The 18,595-nt window shown below is 34.7% G+C and overlaps 2 protein-coding genes and 1 pseudogene across 3 annotated transcripts; all 3 read right to left on the reverse strand.

Moving 5' to 3' along the window:
- Positions 1–369: 369 nt before the first annotated feature.
- LOC18590437 (uncharacterized) lies at positions 370–3,909 on the reverse strand. The gene is made up of 9 exons (XM_018126742.2): positions 3,490–3,909; positions 3,202–3,388; positions 2,962–3,095; positions 2,723–2,835; positions 2,215–2,455; positions 1,149–1,301; positions 921–1,000; positions 773–822; positions 370–677 (listed from the first exon to the last, which is right to left on the reverse strand). The coding sequence occupies exons 1-9, from the start codon at positions 3,886–3,888 to the stop codon at positions 538–540; spliced, it is 1,497 nt and encodes a 498-aa protein (XP_017982231.2). The 5' UTR covers positions 3,889–3,909; the 3' UTR covers positions 370–537.
- A 2,370-nt stretch (positions 3,910–6,279) lies between these two features.
- LOC18590438 (uncharacterized) lies at positions 6,280–8,836 on the reverse strand (annotated as a pseudogene).
- Positions 8,837–9,539: 703 nt separating this feature from the next.
- VPS41 (vacuolar protein sorting 41) lies at positions 9,540–17,950 on the reverse strand. Of its 2 annotated transcripts, none has more exons than XM_007015959.3 (19): positions 17,557–17,950; positions 16,939–17,208; positions 16,671–16,850; positions 16,221–16,481; positions 15,652–15,784; positions 15,475–15,565; positions 14,629–14,731; positions 14,242–14,345; positions 14,074–14,167; positions 13,814–13,969; positions 13,664–13,726; positions 13,440–13,505; positions 12,850–13,050; positions 11,941–12,018; positions 11,740–11,859; positions 11,534–11,614; positions 11,361–11,446; positions 10,387–10,468; positions 9,540–10,302 (listed from the first exon to the last, which is right to left on the reverse strand). In XM_007015959.3, exons 1-19 carry the CDS (start codon positions 17,824–17,826, stop codon positions 9,871–9,873), a joined length of 2,871 nt encoding a protein of 956 aa, XP_007016021.3. In that variant the 5' UTR covers positions 17,827–17,950; the 3' UTR covers positions 9,540–9,870. The 2 variants fall into 2 exon arrangements, with proteins under 2 accessions (XP_007016021.3, XP_017983620.2); XM_018128131.2 differs by having other exon boundaries at positions 15,652–15,787.
- Between the last annotated feature and the right edge of the window lie 645 nt (positions 17,951–18,595).

The raw sequence follows: 18,595 nt of genomic DNA on the forward strand, positions 1-18,595 counted from the left end.
AGAAATCTGTTATATTATTATCTTCATCAAGTCGTGAGTCTCATTTATGATTTGCAATAAGCATTCAACAATTAGATACTATTGTTCTAATATTTACATATTTTTTTACTTTAATTTAAAATTTATATTATAGTTATATTGTCTTTATTTTATATGATAGTTGATTTATTTGAATTAAAAATTTTGATTGTTGATTTTGTATTAACCATTTAAAATATATAAAAATTTTACATCTCAAAAAGCTAGAAGAATAAAATTTTAATAATTTTTTTAATTTAATAAAAGAAAGTCTCATTGAATATTTTGCTTTAGGCATTTGAATTTATTGAGTTGGTCCTATATATATATATCCAACTAAACTGGACTTTGTTTGATGGAGTATAGTTCAAAGAGTAACAACTTTGTCCATCTTAATTAGTATATTCTCCTTTTGTGCAAATTAAACATTAGCACCATTTATAAAAAAAAAGTAGCTCAATTCAATCACATGGAGCAAAGGAGATTCTTGTATTATAGATATTTCATCTTGGATAAAAGTTACTGTCGTTTGAATGCTTTAAGATCAGCATAGTACTTAGCCATCCATCCTTTGATAATCTTCACCACCGTCTTTCTTTGCTCGACCAACCATTCTGGATCGGTTTCCCTTTTTGGTTGTATGTCTAAGCAATGAGATCCTGCAAGACAAATACAGCCAATCTCTCAAAATTCCTTTCTTCTTTTGGAAAGAGTTTCATCTTTATTAGAGCACAACGGAGCACTAGCCACATACCTTTGACTGTAGATACGGCAAGAATACTATCTGAAAGGTTTTCCAACACCCTACAATAAGAGATAACAAAAGTGTTCAATTAAATAGAGATAATTTTCGGCAATAATTCTTCTTTTTTTTAGATTTTTTTTTGGTGATAATTAATTACCCGCCGCTGCTATAAGGATCTCGCAGCCCATTGGAAAAGATGATGTTGCTACCAAACCTCTGGAGAATCAGTTTTATATCCTGCAAATTTGCCAACATATGCAAGGATATATTCATCACATAATAATATTGTTTAGTAAGAAATGAAGCAATTAACCGAGCTGGCTCTATCTATGTAAAACAATTGTGAAGCAATTCAAGAGATCTAAGGAAAGAAAGGGTTTCTCACTTGGCCACCGTAATAAGAAGTGATCCAATGAGGCCGGGGAGGGACGCCGTAGTAGCCTTTGCAATTTTTTATAAAGCTGTCTAGGTCGAAAGGGTCAGGTTGGAACATGGTATTCTCGCCGACGCCAATGGGCATTACCATTTCACTGCATGTCTATAATACAAGAAAACTGATTAAAAATTTATGTCTAACATACATTAAAAATATATATATTCATGGCTTATCATTTTAAGCATTAATTTATACTAGTTATGTTATCTAAAAGCAACCGAATGTATATAATGATTACTTAAAATATGTCCATATTTTCATTTCTAATATAAAGGTTCTGGTTGATTAATATTTTCACGTTTTTTTATTCATTATCTGTAAAAGAAAAAATAAAAAGAAAATAATAATAATATCTACCAAATAGAGCCATAATTGTTAAGATTTTGTGGTCATTATCCATTATCCAAATGCTCAGGTGCTCCCAACCTATAGTTTGTTTATGCTCCATATCTTTAATTCTTCGTGTATTGCAGTATATCAGAATATGCAATGAAAGGGTGTTTTCAACATTCTAATCAATATGATAATAACAACACAAATCTTTATACATCAATCCATTAAACTTTCACAATATTTGTCTTAATTATTCGCTTTCAATCCCCTTTCATGGAGAATTTTCTCTATTTTGTCTCAATCATTCATCCCCTTGTGAAGTTATATCTAAATATGAACACTAGAACAGAACGTCTACATCAATTCATCGTTTTCCTATGGTTTATATTAAAAGGGTATGAAGCCATCATAATTAAAACTCGATAATACTCGTCATCATTTATAAGACTTGGGCAAAAAGTAAGAAAATAACGTTAATTGTTGCCCCGAAGTTATTGTAATGCAGTGATTTTCAAGATTGTCATTGTCAATATGTGTTGTCACATTCATGCATTAATTTTATTCATTAAACTGACAACAACTCTTATTGGCCAAAAAAAAAAACTAACAATAACTCTTAAGAGGCTAATAAAATTCAAAATTTAAAGATAAGATTTGATGATAAAAAATCTGAATTACATACCTGCCATCTCCACCCTTGATCTGTTTCGGAATCACTGGTTGGTTGATTAAGATAGCAAGTTTGATTCCCATAATAAGCCACAACTCCATCAAAGATCTTGCTAAGAATATCTTGTTTTTTACTTCCATCAATGCCTCTACATACCTCGTTAACAGGATAGCTTGGTGGTCGATCATATTGAGCTGCCCCTGTGTACATCGTGTCCAAGTAGTTTTTGAACTCTGAAGAGCTGGTCAAAGGTCTAATAACCAATAAAGAGAATTAATTAGAGATAAGCCTAATTATTTGTTAAATTCAATGAATCACAATTATCTTAATCATTTAGAGCAAAAAACAAGTCTGCCGTCCTCCTCGATAACTTTTTTGTACTATCATTTTTCTTTCTTTCTTTACTTGGGAATAAAGATTCGTTGAACTTTGATCTACTCTTTTAAATTCAATTATTGAATCAATATATCTTTAATTATTATTTATAATCACGAATTCACAATTCATTCTAGGCTCATACTCGCAAGTTTTGAACTTCTTGCTAAGGGTTGAAAGACCATGGTGTTTGGAGGCAATTTTGTCAATTTCAGACCATGATTTTCGTATAGTTTGATAGCAGGTCTCGCTCGCTTCCTGTACATGAAATCCAATCATATATCATAAAGGTATAAATGGAGAGCAAATTAAATAAATGAAAGGGGAAGGGAAGAAAATTAAGATGAAAGTTCTTTTGATGGATTGATTGAATGTAATAAGTACCCTGAAATCCTTTGAGACGATTGAATAGTATGCACCGCTTGGTGTAATATTATTGAAGTAAAGGATTGGAGCCGATGAGGCCAAAGCTCCCAAAGCAACGTGAGGATATTTCAGCCGAAACCATGAAGCAAGCACTGATCTCATATTGGGGGGAAAAAGGCATCAATGAAAAGTTAAATATACATAGCAACAAGTAAAGATAAATTAAGGTGCAAAATTTTGATGATTGTAATCACTTACTTCCTCCATATGATCCTCCGACAACAATCACTGGAGAAGACATTGCATGAAGTTTCTTCTTTATATGCATGATGATATCTGCATAGTCTGCTATGGCTTGCGCAGAGTTAAAATACCCCAGAGTGCTTGCATTTTTGAAGGCTTCTTTCCTTGATCGAAATGGTATTGATTTTCCATAGTAACGATGCTGATAATGGAAACAGAATAGCACTCTCGTAAAAATTCAATTCTGCTTAGAATATATTCTTGATTAATTATCTGAATGTATTCAATTCAATATATACATACCTCTATGTATACAGAGAGTGCTTTGAACGGGGCGGCATTATCATGGAGAAAACCGATGCCAGAAAGATCACCGCCCAAAGGCGATTCAGCTCCAAGATAGACTAAGATTGGTGCAGTGGCATTTGCTCCGCCCCAATGCTTGAAATTCAGCACGTACCTTTGCTGGAAAGTGGCATAGCTTTCAGGCTTATAGTTGAAGTGATCAAGCGTTTGAGTGTAGTAAAAAGTTTGGAAACCCTTTGAAACTGGTGCAGACGACGGAGTCTTAGGGTCTTCCAAGATTGTTCCTCTAATTGGACTAAGCCTTGGAATGTCAAACCGGGCAGCACTACCCACAGAAACTGAGAGAACTATAACGATGAATTGAAACCATTGGGATGAAAATATAGGAGAACCCATGGCAGTCGATTTAGCTATGAAACAGTATATGGTTGGTTGCCTTTGCCAGTAACTATTGCTTACATTTATAGTAACACGGAATTTACTTAAGAAGAATTTTTTTCTCTTTAATTTGTTCTAAGGAGAAAATGAGTTACATATGAACTCAATTGCTTTGAAAGGATAACTATATCCTATACATATCGTATGAAACTAGATTGAGGATTAATTAATTCGCCCACATTTATCACCCTTATCATTAATTAAAGAAAGAAAATTACTCTAATTAGATGGAATGACATGTCGATCATATCAATATTTTACTCAGATTTGACTTAGCCCTTAATATATAATCTAAAGAAAATTGTTGATGACAGCTTGAAATTTTAAGGTATAAATCTTGATGAGTAAATTTTTTTTTACCTAGTAACCATTTCTTCTTCGATTTTCCTTAATTTGGATACCCTTTATATATGGTATATATATTGCCAATATATATATCAAGTATTTATTCCCAACTCTTTACAGCCATTTTCCCAGTTTTGTTTGCCTCTCCAATTTCCAAAATGGGGATTGATTCTCATTGTTTTGCTTTAAATATTAACAATTAAAATCTGATTTGACACTCATTGATGTGGTAACCGAAGTAATTATTATCAAATTGAACATCACGATGCTATCATTTTTGGTTGAAATTTGATCATGTTTTCTCATGCTTTTTGTTATTTCCTTGATATGGCAATATAAATTAACTTTATATATGTATCAAATCATTATGAAAGTTGAATGATCAAATTGTATAATTCTCTTGTGGACTATCACATATATGTTGGAAAGGAAATTTTTCAGCCTATGGCACCGAAAAGGAAAAAAAAATGCATTCACATGACACGAGATAAGAATGTTTTATGTGTGATCAAAATTCAAAATCACAAAATTTATTAATTTTATTATAAAAAATATAAATTAATATTGACCAAGAAGTTCTTTACATAAAAATAAATATTTAATCAGTCTCTCTTATTCAAACTACTATAAAACAACATTTTTCAGATTCTTTAATATTTTATAAAGAAATTCATTAGATTCATAATTAATTAAGCCGATATATACAAAATATATAGCTCATATATAGCTTATCTATGTACATTTCTTTTAACATAATTATATATTTAAAAACTCTTTCTCATGGTTTCAACAGTTTATAGATTGTGACCATGTTCATGCTTCCATTTAACTTTTACAAAAAGTTCGGAACACTATCGAGTTATGATTCGATATAGTTTAGTTATGGAAGACTTGTGATTCCTTTCAGATAACGTTAGCTACCGCAATAAGTGATTCCATTCATGCCCACGAAGCCATCAACTCCATCCGCATGCGCTTGTATCTATATGACTTATATTATTAATTTAATTTCAGTTTTTCTTTTTTCTTTTTCTTTGGAAACAAACAGAAAAGTTGAGTACATACTTGTAATGTTGAGTTTTAGGTTGATTAGAATTTTGAATCTTATTTGATTAGGATTCTTATTTGTGTACAACATTGAGTAGTTGTATGGTTTTAAATTTTTTATTTCACATCGAGTCCTAATCACATTCTACTTTGGACTTTTATATTATAAAAGTGAATTTTTAAGTTTTAGAATTATAAGTAGTGTTTTGAGAGCTCTAGAAAGGGGATACCTTGTAACTCTATCTTTTGCTTTATGTGGAGTTAGAGTGATTTGAATGAGTGTTTTTGAGAGGTTATTGAGAAAGAGTGTACAAGACCGAACCACGTAAATTTTTATATTTTTCTTTTTGTTTGATTTCTCTGAATTTTATCTTTGTTGTTTCTTGGCTAATTTTTATAACATGTAAGCTCTCATGAGAAAAGTTGAAAAGAATTTTGTGAAAGCACCTTTATTTTCGTGTCCACGATCTTTTAGTGAATGCATTCAAAAAGTGGGTTGTTTCCACATTTTATCTCGAGCAAGATAATGAAATGATGCCGGGTCTAAGTGAAAGTTGCTATTTCTCTATATTCCTCCATTATAATTTGAAAAATTATTCTATATATAATAATACCCTAAAATGTTCACCAAAAAATACCAAAAATATATATAATAGCAACACAAATAATTAATAGTCAATAGCTTAATCCATAAACCAAAAATCTAAATGACACTTTCATGGTTCATTAAAGGGGACAAATCAAAAATAAAAATAAAGATTAACTTCCGTCCAAAACCCCCAATATTTTTAGTTATTATTGGAGAATTTTCAAAAGAAAGAAAGAAAAAAAAATCTATAACACATAAGCTTTTTTGCTTTCCATTATGGTCCAATATTCTCCCACGAATTTTCCACACAGAATAATGTGGAAGACATCCCAACAAACGTAGTGTAACATTACGTGGTCTGGAGTAAAGATAATAAAATCAGCGAATGAAGTAGCCAAGTAGGGACTAGAGTCTACATTTGGGAGTAACCCTTCAGATAACTTTCAGTATGATTTTCTTGTTGGCTTTATTGATTTTGATAGAGAAACAATTCAGGTGGTCGTAAAATTCCTTTACTTTTGGCACAATTTTGATCCCTCAGAAGTGAATCTTCTTGCCAGCCTTGCTACCAAGTTTGACCTTGTAGTCTTCACTCCAGCTTCCAATGATGTTGATCTCCTTGTCTCGCTGTGCAACCAACCAGTCAGGGTCACTGCTACTTGGATTGCTTAAATCCAAGCAATGGGCACCTTGATACCATAACAGATCTCAATCAAAATTAAGTGACTAATTATTAAGTATAATCTCCTATGACACACAGAAAATACCTTCTTTTGTATATACTGCAACAACGCTGTCTGATATGTTCTGCAAAACCCTGTAGTAGAAAACTCAAGGATGAATTAGTAAAATGTAATGGAAAGTTTGTATTACATTTCTTTTCTATTGGAAACAAAAAGGAAAAGGGGTTCAAGAGTGTTAATTTCCTCACCCTCCAGCACTCCATGGGTTACGTAGTCCATTGGAGAAAATGATGTTGCTTGCAAAATTTCCCAGTACATATTTTATGTCCTGAAAATTTTTTATTGAAACATTGCTTTGGGTTTATTGTCAGAAAAGGAAGAAATTGTGATGGGCCAGTAAGTGCCTCTGAAGAAATGAAGTGGACCTTACATGGCCTCCAAATTCTGTTATGATCCAATGAGGCCTTGGAGACACTCCAAAAATCTCCAGGCAGGTTCTGGTGTAGTTTTCTAAATCAAAAGGTAATGCTTGGAACATTGTAACATTCTCACCATGTCCAATTGGCATTACAATCTCAGTGCAAGTCTGAAAGATGCAGAAAATGTTCCAATTATGAAAGTTTGAGTCTTGTTCCGAAATTATTCGCAGAAAATTTTATGCCTGAATTTGAGATAAGTTACCTTCACAAAAGCTAAGCCTTCTACTCCCATTAAATGCTCATAATGATAATGAGTACTATGAATAGCTAAATTACCTGCCAAAACCATCCACTGCCATTGTTTGGTTTGATTTCAATCACATTATTGCATGAGCCTCCTGATCCGAAGAAGCTAGCATTAAACCCTCTAACAACTTTGCCAAGAATATCGGTTCCTGCTGGTGCTCCATCAATCGCGTTACATGCATCACTGACTGAGTTATATGGAGGATTGTCGCTTTGAGCTGAAAATACGTACACAAATCCTAAATAGCTCTTGAGTTCTTCAGAGGAGTACAAAGGCCTTCAAATTTGAGCAGACATGGAGAAGGAGAAAATAACAGTAAGTTGTCAGTGTCAATTATATAACTTCAGATTCAAAAGCTCTCCTCAATTTACATGCAAGAATTGAAGATATTTCTGAGGTTCATTAGGCCATTTGGTTGCGCTGCAACTTTGTCAATTTCAAACCAAGACAGTCTTATAGTGTTGTAACAATTCTCACTTGTTTCCTGTACAACACAACAAGTGTATAGCATGAGTAGATAAAGCAAGTAATAAACCATTTAAACTTCTTGTTACAATTTCTTACTCTAAAATCCCTTGTAACAACCACATGATAGCCATTTTGAGGAGGAACTTCGTCAAAGTAGAGAATTGGAGCAGATGATGCCAAGGCACCAATGGCAAATGGGGATATTTAAGGCGAAACCACGATGCAAGCACTGAGTGATATGAAAATATAATTAGTTTTTTGAAATGTGTAAATATTTTTGAATGGGAACCATTTTTGAAATGCAACATACTTCCACCGTAAGATCCTCCAATGGCTATTACTGGGCATTTTTCTTCTGATAAATTTCTCTTGAGTTCTATTATCAACTCCGCATAGTCTGCTAAAGCTTGTGATGCGCTGAAGAACCCCAGTGTTGAGGCATTTTGGCGTGCTATCTGTTTATATCCAAATGCCATTGAATCTCCATAATACCGATGCTGTAATATTGAATCATTAACGTATCAGTAGCAGTGCAAATTGAACTCGGTCATCACTGTTTTCTTACTGTTATAACTGAAAGATGCTAACCCTTTGTTTTTTTTTTTTTGGTCTGACTCCAACCATAAAGAAACCAGAAATATCACATGATTCGTCCATTAAAGAAGTAATGACGTACCTCTATATATAGAAGCAGACCTCTAAAGCGAGAAGCAAGATCAATGATGAATCCAGCACTGATAGCAACTCCATCTATCCAGGCCTTATCACCAGTGTAGACAAAGATGGGCGAACTCGTATTTGCCCCACCCCGGGAATTGGAGTTCACGATGTATTTCTGTTGGCAGGTAAGATAGCTCGCATATTTGTAGTTGAAATGATCTAATTTTTGTTCATAGTAATATGTCACGAATTCTGGTGGGAGGACTGAGTCTGTCTGTCATCATGGATCTGTCCACTGCGCCATACCTGGATACGCAGCTGCCAAGCAAACTGTTGGGAGTAAAAGAAGCACTTGCGAAGACTGAAGTAACAGTCTTTGTACCTCCATCATCTATGGAACTCTAGCTACTTCGAGTTTTGAGAAATAGGGGGCTCTTAAACATTGTTATTGTGCCTTTATTGCTTTAAATTTTTTTTGTTATATGCTACGTAATTCACTAAGTCGGCATCAGCAGTTTCAGACAAATGCAGATTGGTATTTGGATGGAAGATTCTTCTGCGGCACTTTTCGATGGCCTTTCTTTGTCGCCGGCTGGCTTAGCAATTATCTATAAACTAAAATCTGAAACTTCTCCTTGTTTGAAAACAAAATTCTTTAGCAGACGATGTACAAATTATGCCTGATTTAATTTGTTTCCCGGCCAGAAATAAAAAAAGAAGATTCATTTTGACAGCAAACAGAATACAACTAACAGAACTCAACTCATAAAAAAAAAAAAAATACAAAGACCAACTCAATTTATTGAAAACCAATTCCTGATACCTCTGTAAATTGGCACAATTCCCTAGTTGCTCTCTTTAGCATTTACCAGCTTAAATTTATGAACAAAATACTCCTTTCCTAGAGTTGTAGAATTATAGTTTTCATATAATATTTTTCTGCTAAATTACTAGCTTCTTTGATTGCTTCTTCTTGTTTCGAATCCATTGAAAGAGCAGCCAAGTCCCAATTACTTTTATGAACCATCCTCTACATCTTGCTCAAACTACCACAATGTATGAAAACAGATTGTGATTCCGCTTCAGCTCTCGCTGCAAATCATAGCACTCATTTCATTGGAAACTTTTTTCTCTTTTTGAGTTCAAGATATTATACCACATAAACCAACCGCCAAAAAAAGGGTTAATTACACTTTCCAATAATTACATGGGACTATAATACAGAAGTTACCACTAACTGAAGCACGACACCATTCAAGAGAGAATGAGAACAAGGGGGGTAAAGGAAAGAAAGAATCATGAATTTCACCTGCACGAGCGAGCACAAAATATGCACCTAAAGGACAACCCCAAAAATTGTGCAAGCAAAAGCACGCACACCCACACACCACACATGCACACTTATAGGCATGCATCACAAACTTAACTTGCAGCTGTAGTACATAAGATACAGCGCATTCGAGGACCACCAGCCTGGCTATCGTCATCTTCATCATCATCATCCTCACCATCATTATCATACTCGTATAGACCCTGAGAGGTGGCTCCAGTCCCTTTTTTGCTGCTATTAGTGTAGGTGGAGTCCATCAAGCAAGTCGTGTGATAAGCATGACAGCAAAAGAACACGACAACTGATACATTTTGTATTGAGAAAGGATCAAAACACATGCAACATCTTCCGCCACCCCTAGTTTTAGACTTAACCTCCATGTTTCTCACACTCAGTGTTTTCTCTATTGCTTGAGAAGTTCTACTTGCATCCCTCTTGGCTCGAGCATCGTCTTCTTCAATGCTCAAGCAAACTGCACGTTTCGCTTCTTTGTAGTATTTAACCAACAGGTTAACACAGTCAGCCTGCATATTTCACATTTACACCAATGTCAAAGTCGATCAAATTGGAATTTCAAGTTTTACAACCCATGTTAAGAGTAAGAGTACCTTGAGAATATCATTGCACCCATGTCTAAGAGAAGTTTCAGTTCTGTAATCAGTTATAATTTTGACTAGACGATCCCTAAGCCTGAAAACAGCATTGAAGATTAAGTCAAATTAGATAAAGCGATTCAGCTTAGATCCCTGCAATTTAAAATTCTAGGTTTTATGCATCAATTGGATGCCCTTTGAGAAATACTTGACCACATGATTTAAGGCCCAACCCAAGCCTAGAAAGATAAGGGTAGACTTCGGTTTCTGTAATTCATTATCCCAATTTGCATAAAGAAATACTTTAGCAATACAAATTTGATGACAGACTAGTGTAAGCATGGTTCATAAAGAACAATCTTGGCACGTCAGTCATCTAATGGCATTAAAGGCCATTTTAATGAAATATTACTACATGACAGATAGTTGGCCTTGCATGCATAGAATATGGACAGATCAATACGGTCAGATGAATACTGAGGACCAACTCAAATAAAACCAGCCCACTTCAAGATCTGGCAAATGATTATAATTGCTGTATAGCAACACGAATAAGTTAACAGGAAGTAATGATATATAAAGACAGTAAACTAATCCAAAGGCTTTTCTTCTGAGAGAAGGCACGTAATGCTCAAATCAATAATAAAGTCGGTTTTTTAAATCAACAGCACCAACTTAATTTGAGATTGTTCCTAGTATGAGTTACAGCCTAGAGAGTTAACCATCAGATAGATGCTAGTTCATGATGGTGAACTTCCATTGACTGCAAACCCTCTAAAGTTTTCCTTTTTCCTTTTTCTTTTTAAAAAACCTTCATAATATTCATTGGCTTTAAATTATGCAGAAACAGAAGTTCAGAGAACCCCTCTAAAGTTTTCCTTTTTCCTAAGAAACCTCCATGATATTCAGTGGCTTTGAATTACTTGGAAATAGAAAATCCTGCTCAACTGCAATTTATAAATTTCCCTTGAGAAAGAGAGAATACTAACCGAGGTATCTCTAGGCCATTGGGCACCATATTTACAATATAGAGAGGGTCAAGATTGCCAACAGTGTGTTCCAATAAGACACCCACCTGCCAATTAGAGAGAAAATACCAAGGAAAAATTTGAAAACAAGAAAAAGACATATGTGACCTTCCAGTCTGCATTTTATAACTTACCATTTCAGGTTTGTGGAGGCATTGCTTAATCAATTCTTCCCAAAGATCATCATCATGCTGCATGGTCACAAATTCTACAGCCTGTGGACAATACCAACACCTTTTCTTGTTAGTGCCAATACCTAAAATTACCAGAAACACAAATAGAAATCCAGGAGAAACAGCTAAAACCAGAAAGGTCTCCAACTGAAAATGGCATAAAGTACCTCTTCTATATCTCCTAATTTATTTATGATTACAGCAAGAGCTTGTTTTGAATTTCCCATTCTTCCAAGGATGAATACTTGCTCCCTTAAAAGAGCTTCTTTGACACAGATCTCATATGCCTGAGGTTGAATTTTAGCAGTGTCATTTATGGAAAATTATGATGTCATCATTATAAACTAACATTTATAGACTGTGCAAACCTTCTCCAGTGTGTAATGTTGACTACTGCGAAGAAAAGGAAGTAGCATCTTTGGATCATATTCAGCATAAAGCTCTACCTATCACAGCAAGACAAAGGCCAATGCATTATTAGATAATGCACTCAACATACAAGCAAGCACCTTACATTCATGAACGTACACATTCAGTAAAGAGCCATGAGTATTGAATGCTAGACAAGAGAATCTTCACAGGCAATAATTAACATCTTAACAAGATATCAAAATGCAGGACAAAATGAACATGAAACATCAACTGATAGGATTTTTTTCTCTTCTCTTTTCTTTTTTCTAAATTTGCATTGTTTTCTAGTACATAGAAGCTATATTACATGGACAGACTAGAGATAGGGTGTCAGACACAGGTATATGTCTGAGACGGGGTACGTCATGTTTTGGACAACTTTTCACATTAATTTTGAGGATGCAAGTGCCATACCCATATCAATTGAAGCGTCCAAAAAAGTACCAGACACAGGTACATTAGGGTAAGGTGAAGAGTCCATGTAACATAGCACAGAAGAGGTTCCCCTGATGATCAGACCACCAAAACTATAACGTGCTTTGATTTGTGGTCCAGGTTACAGCCTTGAATTGAGCTCTTTTGATGACTGTTTATACCACTTTGGGTAGCAGCCAACTGAAACCCGGTTCAGTTGACCTGGCTGGTGTTATGTTGTCAAAACTATTAAAAACCTACTGCCATGTTGTTTCTTCACCTTTGACCACACATAGACAAGGTGAAATGCATTCGACCTCCCCAAAAACTAATGTACGGAATCTAGAAAGTTACAATAAATATCAGAAAGATTGAGAACTTTCAAAGTAAACGACACATACAGTATTCACAGAAAAGCTATTAAAACACCAATGTAAATGTCTAATCCATACCTGCATATCATGAAAATCTTTGCCAGCATGTGGGTTTACTTCGAATAATGAATGCAGATATAAATGCAAAAAATATCTCGAATCGCACTTGTTTCCAGCACTCAGAAGTTGTGAAACAACTTCAGATGGTGTAATTAAGTCCCTATTTAGGATCAACAAGGAAACTGCATGCTTACAATCTAGAATCATCAACTGGACAACCTGCAGTGCACAGGTAACAGAAAGGAGTCAAGAAATTACATTATAGGATAAGAAGAAAGTAACAACAACGTTTAGGATGTCAACTAAAAAGAAAATGGAAAACACACATCCTTATCATTAATGCAACACGGTGCAAAGAGCATATAATATTCAGTATGGACTTTAAAGATCTGGAATACATAGTCTAGTTAACTTTGGTTGATTAGCCAAATCTATTCATCGTAAAAAAAAAGGTGTCAACTAAAGTAGTAAAATATTGTAAAGCACCCATTCAGAATTTGAAAGGCCGGCCTCAAATACAACAGTTAATCCTTTATTCTATACAAAAATAATTATTCATGAGAAAGCCAAGTAGCTCAAATATTTCACCTGCTCTTCCATAACCATACCTTTTCACGAAGAGAATCATGTAAGTGGTGCTTTTCAATGAAGTCAAATATATCTGGCTTCATGAGCTGAAAAATTCAGACAAGTAAATTCATTAAGAAGCAAGCAAAGTAACATCCAACTAAAGAATGGATGAAAAACCTAGCTCCAGAAGCAATTTACATTTGACATAATTTTAAAAAACAAACACATTTGTTCGAGCACAAATTTACATAAAAACACTTACATCAGCATACAGTGAAAAAGCTTTCTCGTACTGCCCATCAATAACATACAACTCTGCAAGTGCCTATCAGGAAAAAGGATAAGACCATTCAACGTATGTAGCATCAACAGATTCAAATCACATAAGACATTTAGAAACTGCCTTACGAACCTCTTTAAGGGCATCAGTCATTGATGAAGTATTTAACTGGGGCTCTATGGCAGAAATAACAGGCAATGCAGAATAAATGACAGGTGGCCAAGATTTTACAGTGGACAAGAGATCTTTATAATAGGATGGATTTGTTGCCAGTGCCACAAGTGCAACCTGCAGCAGAGCAACCAGGTGGTTTTCATTCGGAGTTGACACATATGAAAAACTATAAAAGCAAACTACGTGAATATTTGCACACAGTTGCTTTCCTGACAAACCTCATAAGCAGTATCACGCATCCTTGGGTTCTCTGTTGGCATATATGGAACCAATACAGGAAGCTGACGAAGATGAGCAAAATGGAATACCCATCTGTCAAAAGCAACCAAATGTGAGTGATTAATAAGAAATGTATAAAAAGTGTTACACATAATGATTTTCAGTACCTCTCCCAAGCTGTAGCAGATCCTCGCAACAATTTGGGACACAAGGATGCAGCCTCAGCATATTTCCTTTCCACAATCAAGTGATCAAGGTATCTAGATCCAACCTACAAATAAAGCAAATCAAAGATGAAGAAATCAACAAACTAACTTTAGTAATTACATGGACAACAGAATGGAAATTTTTTAGGGCAACAATTCAATCAGCAAAAAAACATATTATATAACCACATATCAAAAATAAGATATAATCACATGCAGCCAGAATCTTTCATAATAATGCAAATATTAGATATTAATTAAGAATGCCTACAGCCAGAAGCTTCACACAGTAACTCCAATCAAGTCATTACCAATACTATATGCCAGAGTAAAAATAAACAAGCTTACCTCATCAAGGAGCTCACTCCGTCCCTGACCAGCCTCAACTGCTGCTAAAGCTTTTTCATGCCATCCATGTTGAAGAAGCCATGCAATGTGATCCTCAGCATCCCTACGAGTCAAAAATGTACAGGTTTAAAATCAAGTAGAATTTGCAAAAATCATTTCAAAAATACTATAGAAAATATTGGACATAATACAGTATGTACAAATCCAAACTATTATCATAAGAGGTCAAAGTCCATATTAGGGGAATCATGACAGCCAAATTTAAACAAAACTCATCATGTCCTGCAAGAATGCACCACATAATTGTCCATCTGAACATAAGTTACAGTAGGGACTATTATTAAACCTTTTGCATGTCCTACAAGAATTCACCACATAATTGTTCATCCAAAGATAAATTAAAGTAATTATTTGACTATTATAACCCTATTGTCAAGTTGGCAATCTATAATAGAACTAGAGATACTGTCACTGCCCAATGGAGGCTTATAAACTTTACCATCAGCTTAAAGGGTAAGAATAGATCAATAGATGTATTTACACACCCCAGACAGATTATTTAAGTAAATTTGAAATTGTATAAGTTAGAATGCAAAACAAATAAGCAACTCCGCGAGAGCAGATTATTCACAAAATCAGAATTCTTTTAGGACCTTTCTCAAAAATTGCTTTAGGATAATAAGCTACCAGGACCAAATTTGACACACTGCTATATTTCATGAAAAATGTAATTAGATATTAACGCATAATACCACAGCAACCATGATCCTTCTTTTTTTTTTCTTTCTAATGAAAGGCAATCATTATCTTTCAAAAGCAACAAAATGAGAAAAAATTGATAGTAACCTCGGTTTTGCTATGACAACATCCTTTGGTGATACAATATAGTATATAGGTTCATCACCAGCAGCCCACTGTCCACCAGCATAACTGCTGCCTACATTCATATGAGAAAAGCACCATAACTAATGGATTGTAAATTCTGTCAAATAACCCATAAGCTTCAAAAACAGAGATATTAACCTGAGAAGGGCGCATGAGCCAAGGAATAGTCCTTTGCTTTGTAGTGCTCAAATCCATATACAGGTAGGGCATCTGTCGCCAATTCATCATTGTTCCAAGTCACTATACGTACCTCTGGTCTCTGTGCATTCCCCTGCTTCAGTAGATTTATGCAAGGCAATGAGAATCATATCAATCACAGAAAGGAATTACCAGCACAGTATCCCACATTACTGAGAAACAATACTAGCTAATTCATTTGATACAACATTTCCCCTCACAATTATTAAACTCAGGGGCAGTGAAAAATAAGGAGAAGAAAGGCCCACATATTGGAAAAGATTTCTACAGTAATCCCTTCATACAAACACAGTCTTAAAGTTCAAATGAGGGCAGCAACTTAAAGTAGTTACAGCAACCACTGCCATAGCTGCTGTCGAACATAATATCACACCATCCAGAAACATTGGCATATTTGTAAAATTAGAAACAGGTAATGCATTAAAGGTAGTGCAATATAACCTCAAAATAGAAGGGTGTAGCCAATGATGAGGAACTTATTTTACTTCAAAGATGTGAAGGACACATACCTGCCGTGATGGTATTGCGCTACTAAATTCCTTCTCCCCATCTTCTTCACCAGGAATATAAGCTAGAACAACCAAAGCATCACCAAATGGAGCAATTCCTGATATATAATAGCTAGTCTGAAAAGATGCCACAATATCTACTAGATTCACATTAGACATTGTAACCTCCCTATACGTTCCATTGGCTCCCTTGTTCAGATTTGTTCTTATTGCTGCAATCTTCACAGAGGTTCCCCAGCCAATCACCAATAAAGTATCATCCTGAATGTGAAGTTGAGACAATAAGCAATGACAAAAATAATACTTAAGAAACAACACCATGCTTCATGATGACTTAGGGAAGTAAAAACTTTAAAAGAAAGAATAATAAAAGAAGCATTGCAGTTGTTTAGACAACATAAGATAGAATGAAACAACTCCCAACATTTCCAAGTATAATCTTTGACTAACCTGCCAAACTAAATGCGGGAGTAAAATTTCAGGACGAGGGCTCCCTCGTGGTCTTTCTATAAATGTAATCCGCTGATCATTTGCAGCATCATAAACTTTTACACCCGCATCATTAGCCCAAGCAATGAGACTCGTTCTCCATTTCACTGCATGGATTGGACCTTCACCCGAGTGCAAAACCTACAAACAGATTAAGTAATAAAAAACAATCAGAATTCAGAAAAACCTCCATTTTCAAATACATTAAGGTCGGTCAAGCAGCACAAACCTGATCCCTATAGCCAAGCCACCTTTTGGTATTAAAATATAAGTGACCAGCTAAGCCACCAGCTACAAATCTCCTGGACTTTTTTCTTGTATAATCAGGATCAAGGGCAATGGCTTTCATAGGACGATGATACTCGAATTTCAATTTCTCATCAGTAAAAAGACTATTTATAACAACAGAACCATCATCGGAGCAGCTGCCAATATATTCACCTTCTAAATCAAAACTAAGGTCATTCACTGCAGCTGAATGTGCAGCAAATTCCTTAACCTACAAACAACCAAACACAAATTTTAAACCATAAAAAGAATTAATTTCACCTTTTAGAAAACTAACCAATAACTGAATGCAACTAAAAACTTTAACTTAACTAACTAAAACTACTAACAGGCAACCGAGCATTTGGCTCATTGGCTGGTGCATGATTCAGTCTAAATAACAACAAGGTTCAAATACCCCTTCCCCAATTAAAAAAAAAAACTGAAACTACTAACATTTATTAAAATTTCGAATTCCAAGCAAATTTATTGAAAAATTTAAAATAACAAAATAAAAATGCGAAATTAAGATTTGAAAAGAAATAAAAGACCTAACGAGCTGAAAGAGATGAAAATTCACCTGATTTCCCAAAAAATCGAGGATATGAACGGTTCCATCGTGCGTTCCAAGTGCGATCATGCGTTCGGCGACAGCGATACACGATGCCGCATCGCTGGAAAGCAAGGAAGGGATGCTTCCTCCCATTCTTTGATACTTAAGCCTCGGCTCTTCTTCTTCTTCTTCCTCCTCTTCTTCTTCATCTTCTACTTCTTCTTCGTCTTCTTCTTCTTCTTCTTCTTCTCTCTCGTCGTCTCCATCGACGCCGTTTTCTGATGGAAACGGAGACATTTGCAGGATTCCTGGAATTGAGACAGACAGAGGAAAGGAAAGGGAATGGAAGGTCTGAGTCGGTTTTTGGTTTCGGGTTTTGGTATAATTTGGTTTGGTTTAGTTAATAAACGGTCGCTGTCGAATTATTTATTTGCTAGGCAACAAAGGGGCGGTGACCAATGATGGGTGCCACCTATACTCATGTTATTGCACTACTGTGTTTTTTTCTTTTTTTCACTTTTCTTTTTTCTGGCTTTTTTTTCTCATTCTCTTCCGTTTGGGATTTTCTTATTTAGAAGGAGCATGTCACGTCGATGTTGATGTTGATGTTGATTTAAAGGCATATATAGGGAGAAAATGATCAAAAATTTTATCAAGATGTAAAATCACTTATTTTTTATATAAACAATAATAATTTATATAATCTTGCAATGGGTGCAAATAGAAGCATCATAATAACAAAATATCTAACTTTTACATATGCTTTCTTACAGCATTATATTAACTTTTTAATTTAAAAAAAAAACCTAAATCATAGAGTTATGACACTAACTTGCCTTGACGTAATGTAACTACTAGACACTATTTAAACTGATCAAAAGGACGATCAGTCAAAGTTGAATGATGTCATGACCCATAATATGCCTTAGTAAACCATTATGTTATATAGTATGATCTTCAAATTGTTTATAAACATGATATAAGGTTTGTTTTTTAGATACTATTAATTTATAATACTCATATCTTATTATTTAATTATTAAATGTGACTTCATAGTTGTATAAAC

This window comes from Theobroma cacao, chromosome 9, assembly GCF_053813885.1.
Source record: "Theobroma cacao isolate CCN51 chromosome 9, ASM5381388v1, whole genome shotgun sequence".
In the NCBI taxonomy this organism is placed as follows: Eukaryota; Viridiplantae; Streptophyta; class Magnoliopsida; order Malvales; family Malvaceae; genus Theobroma; species Theobroma cacao.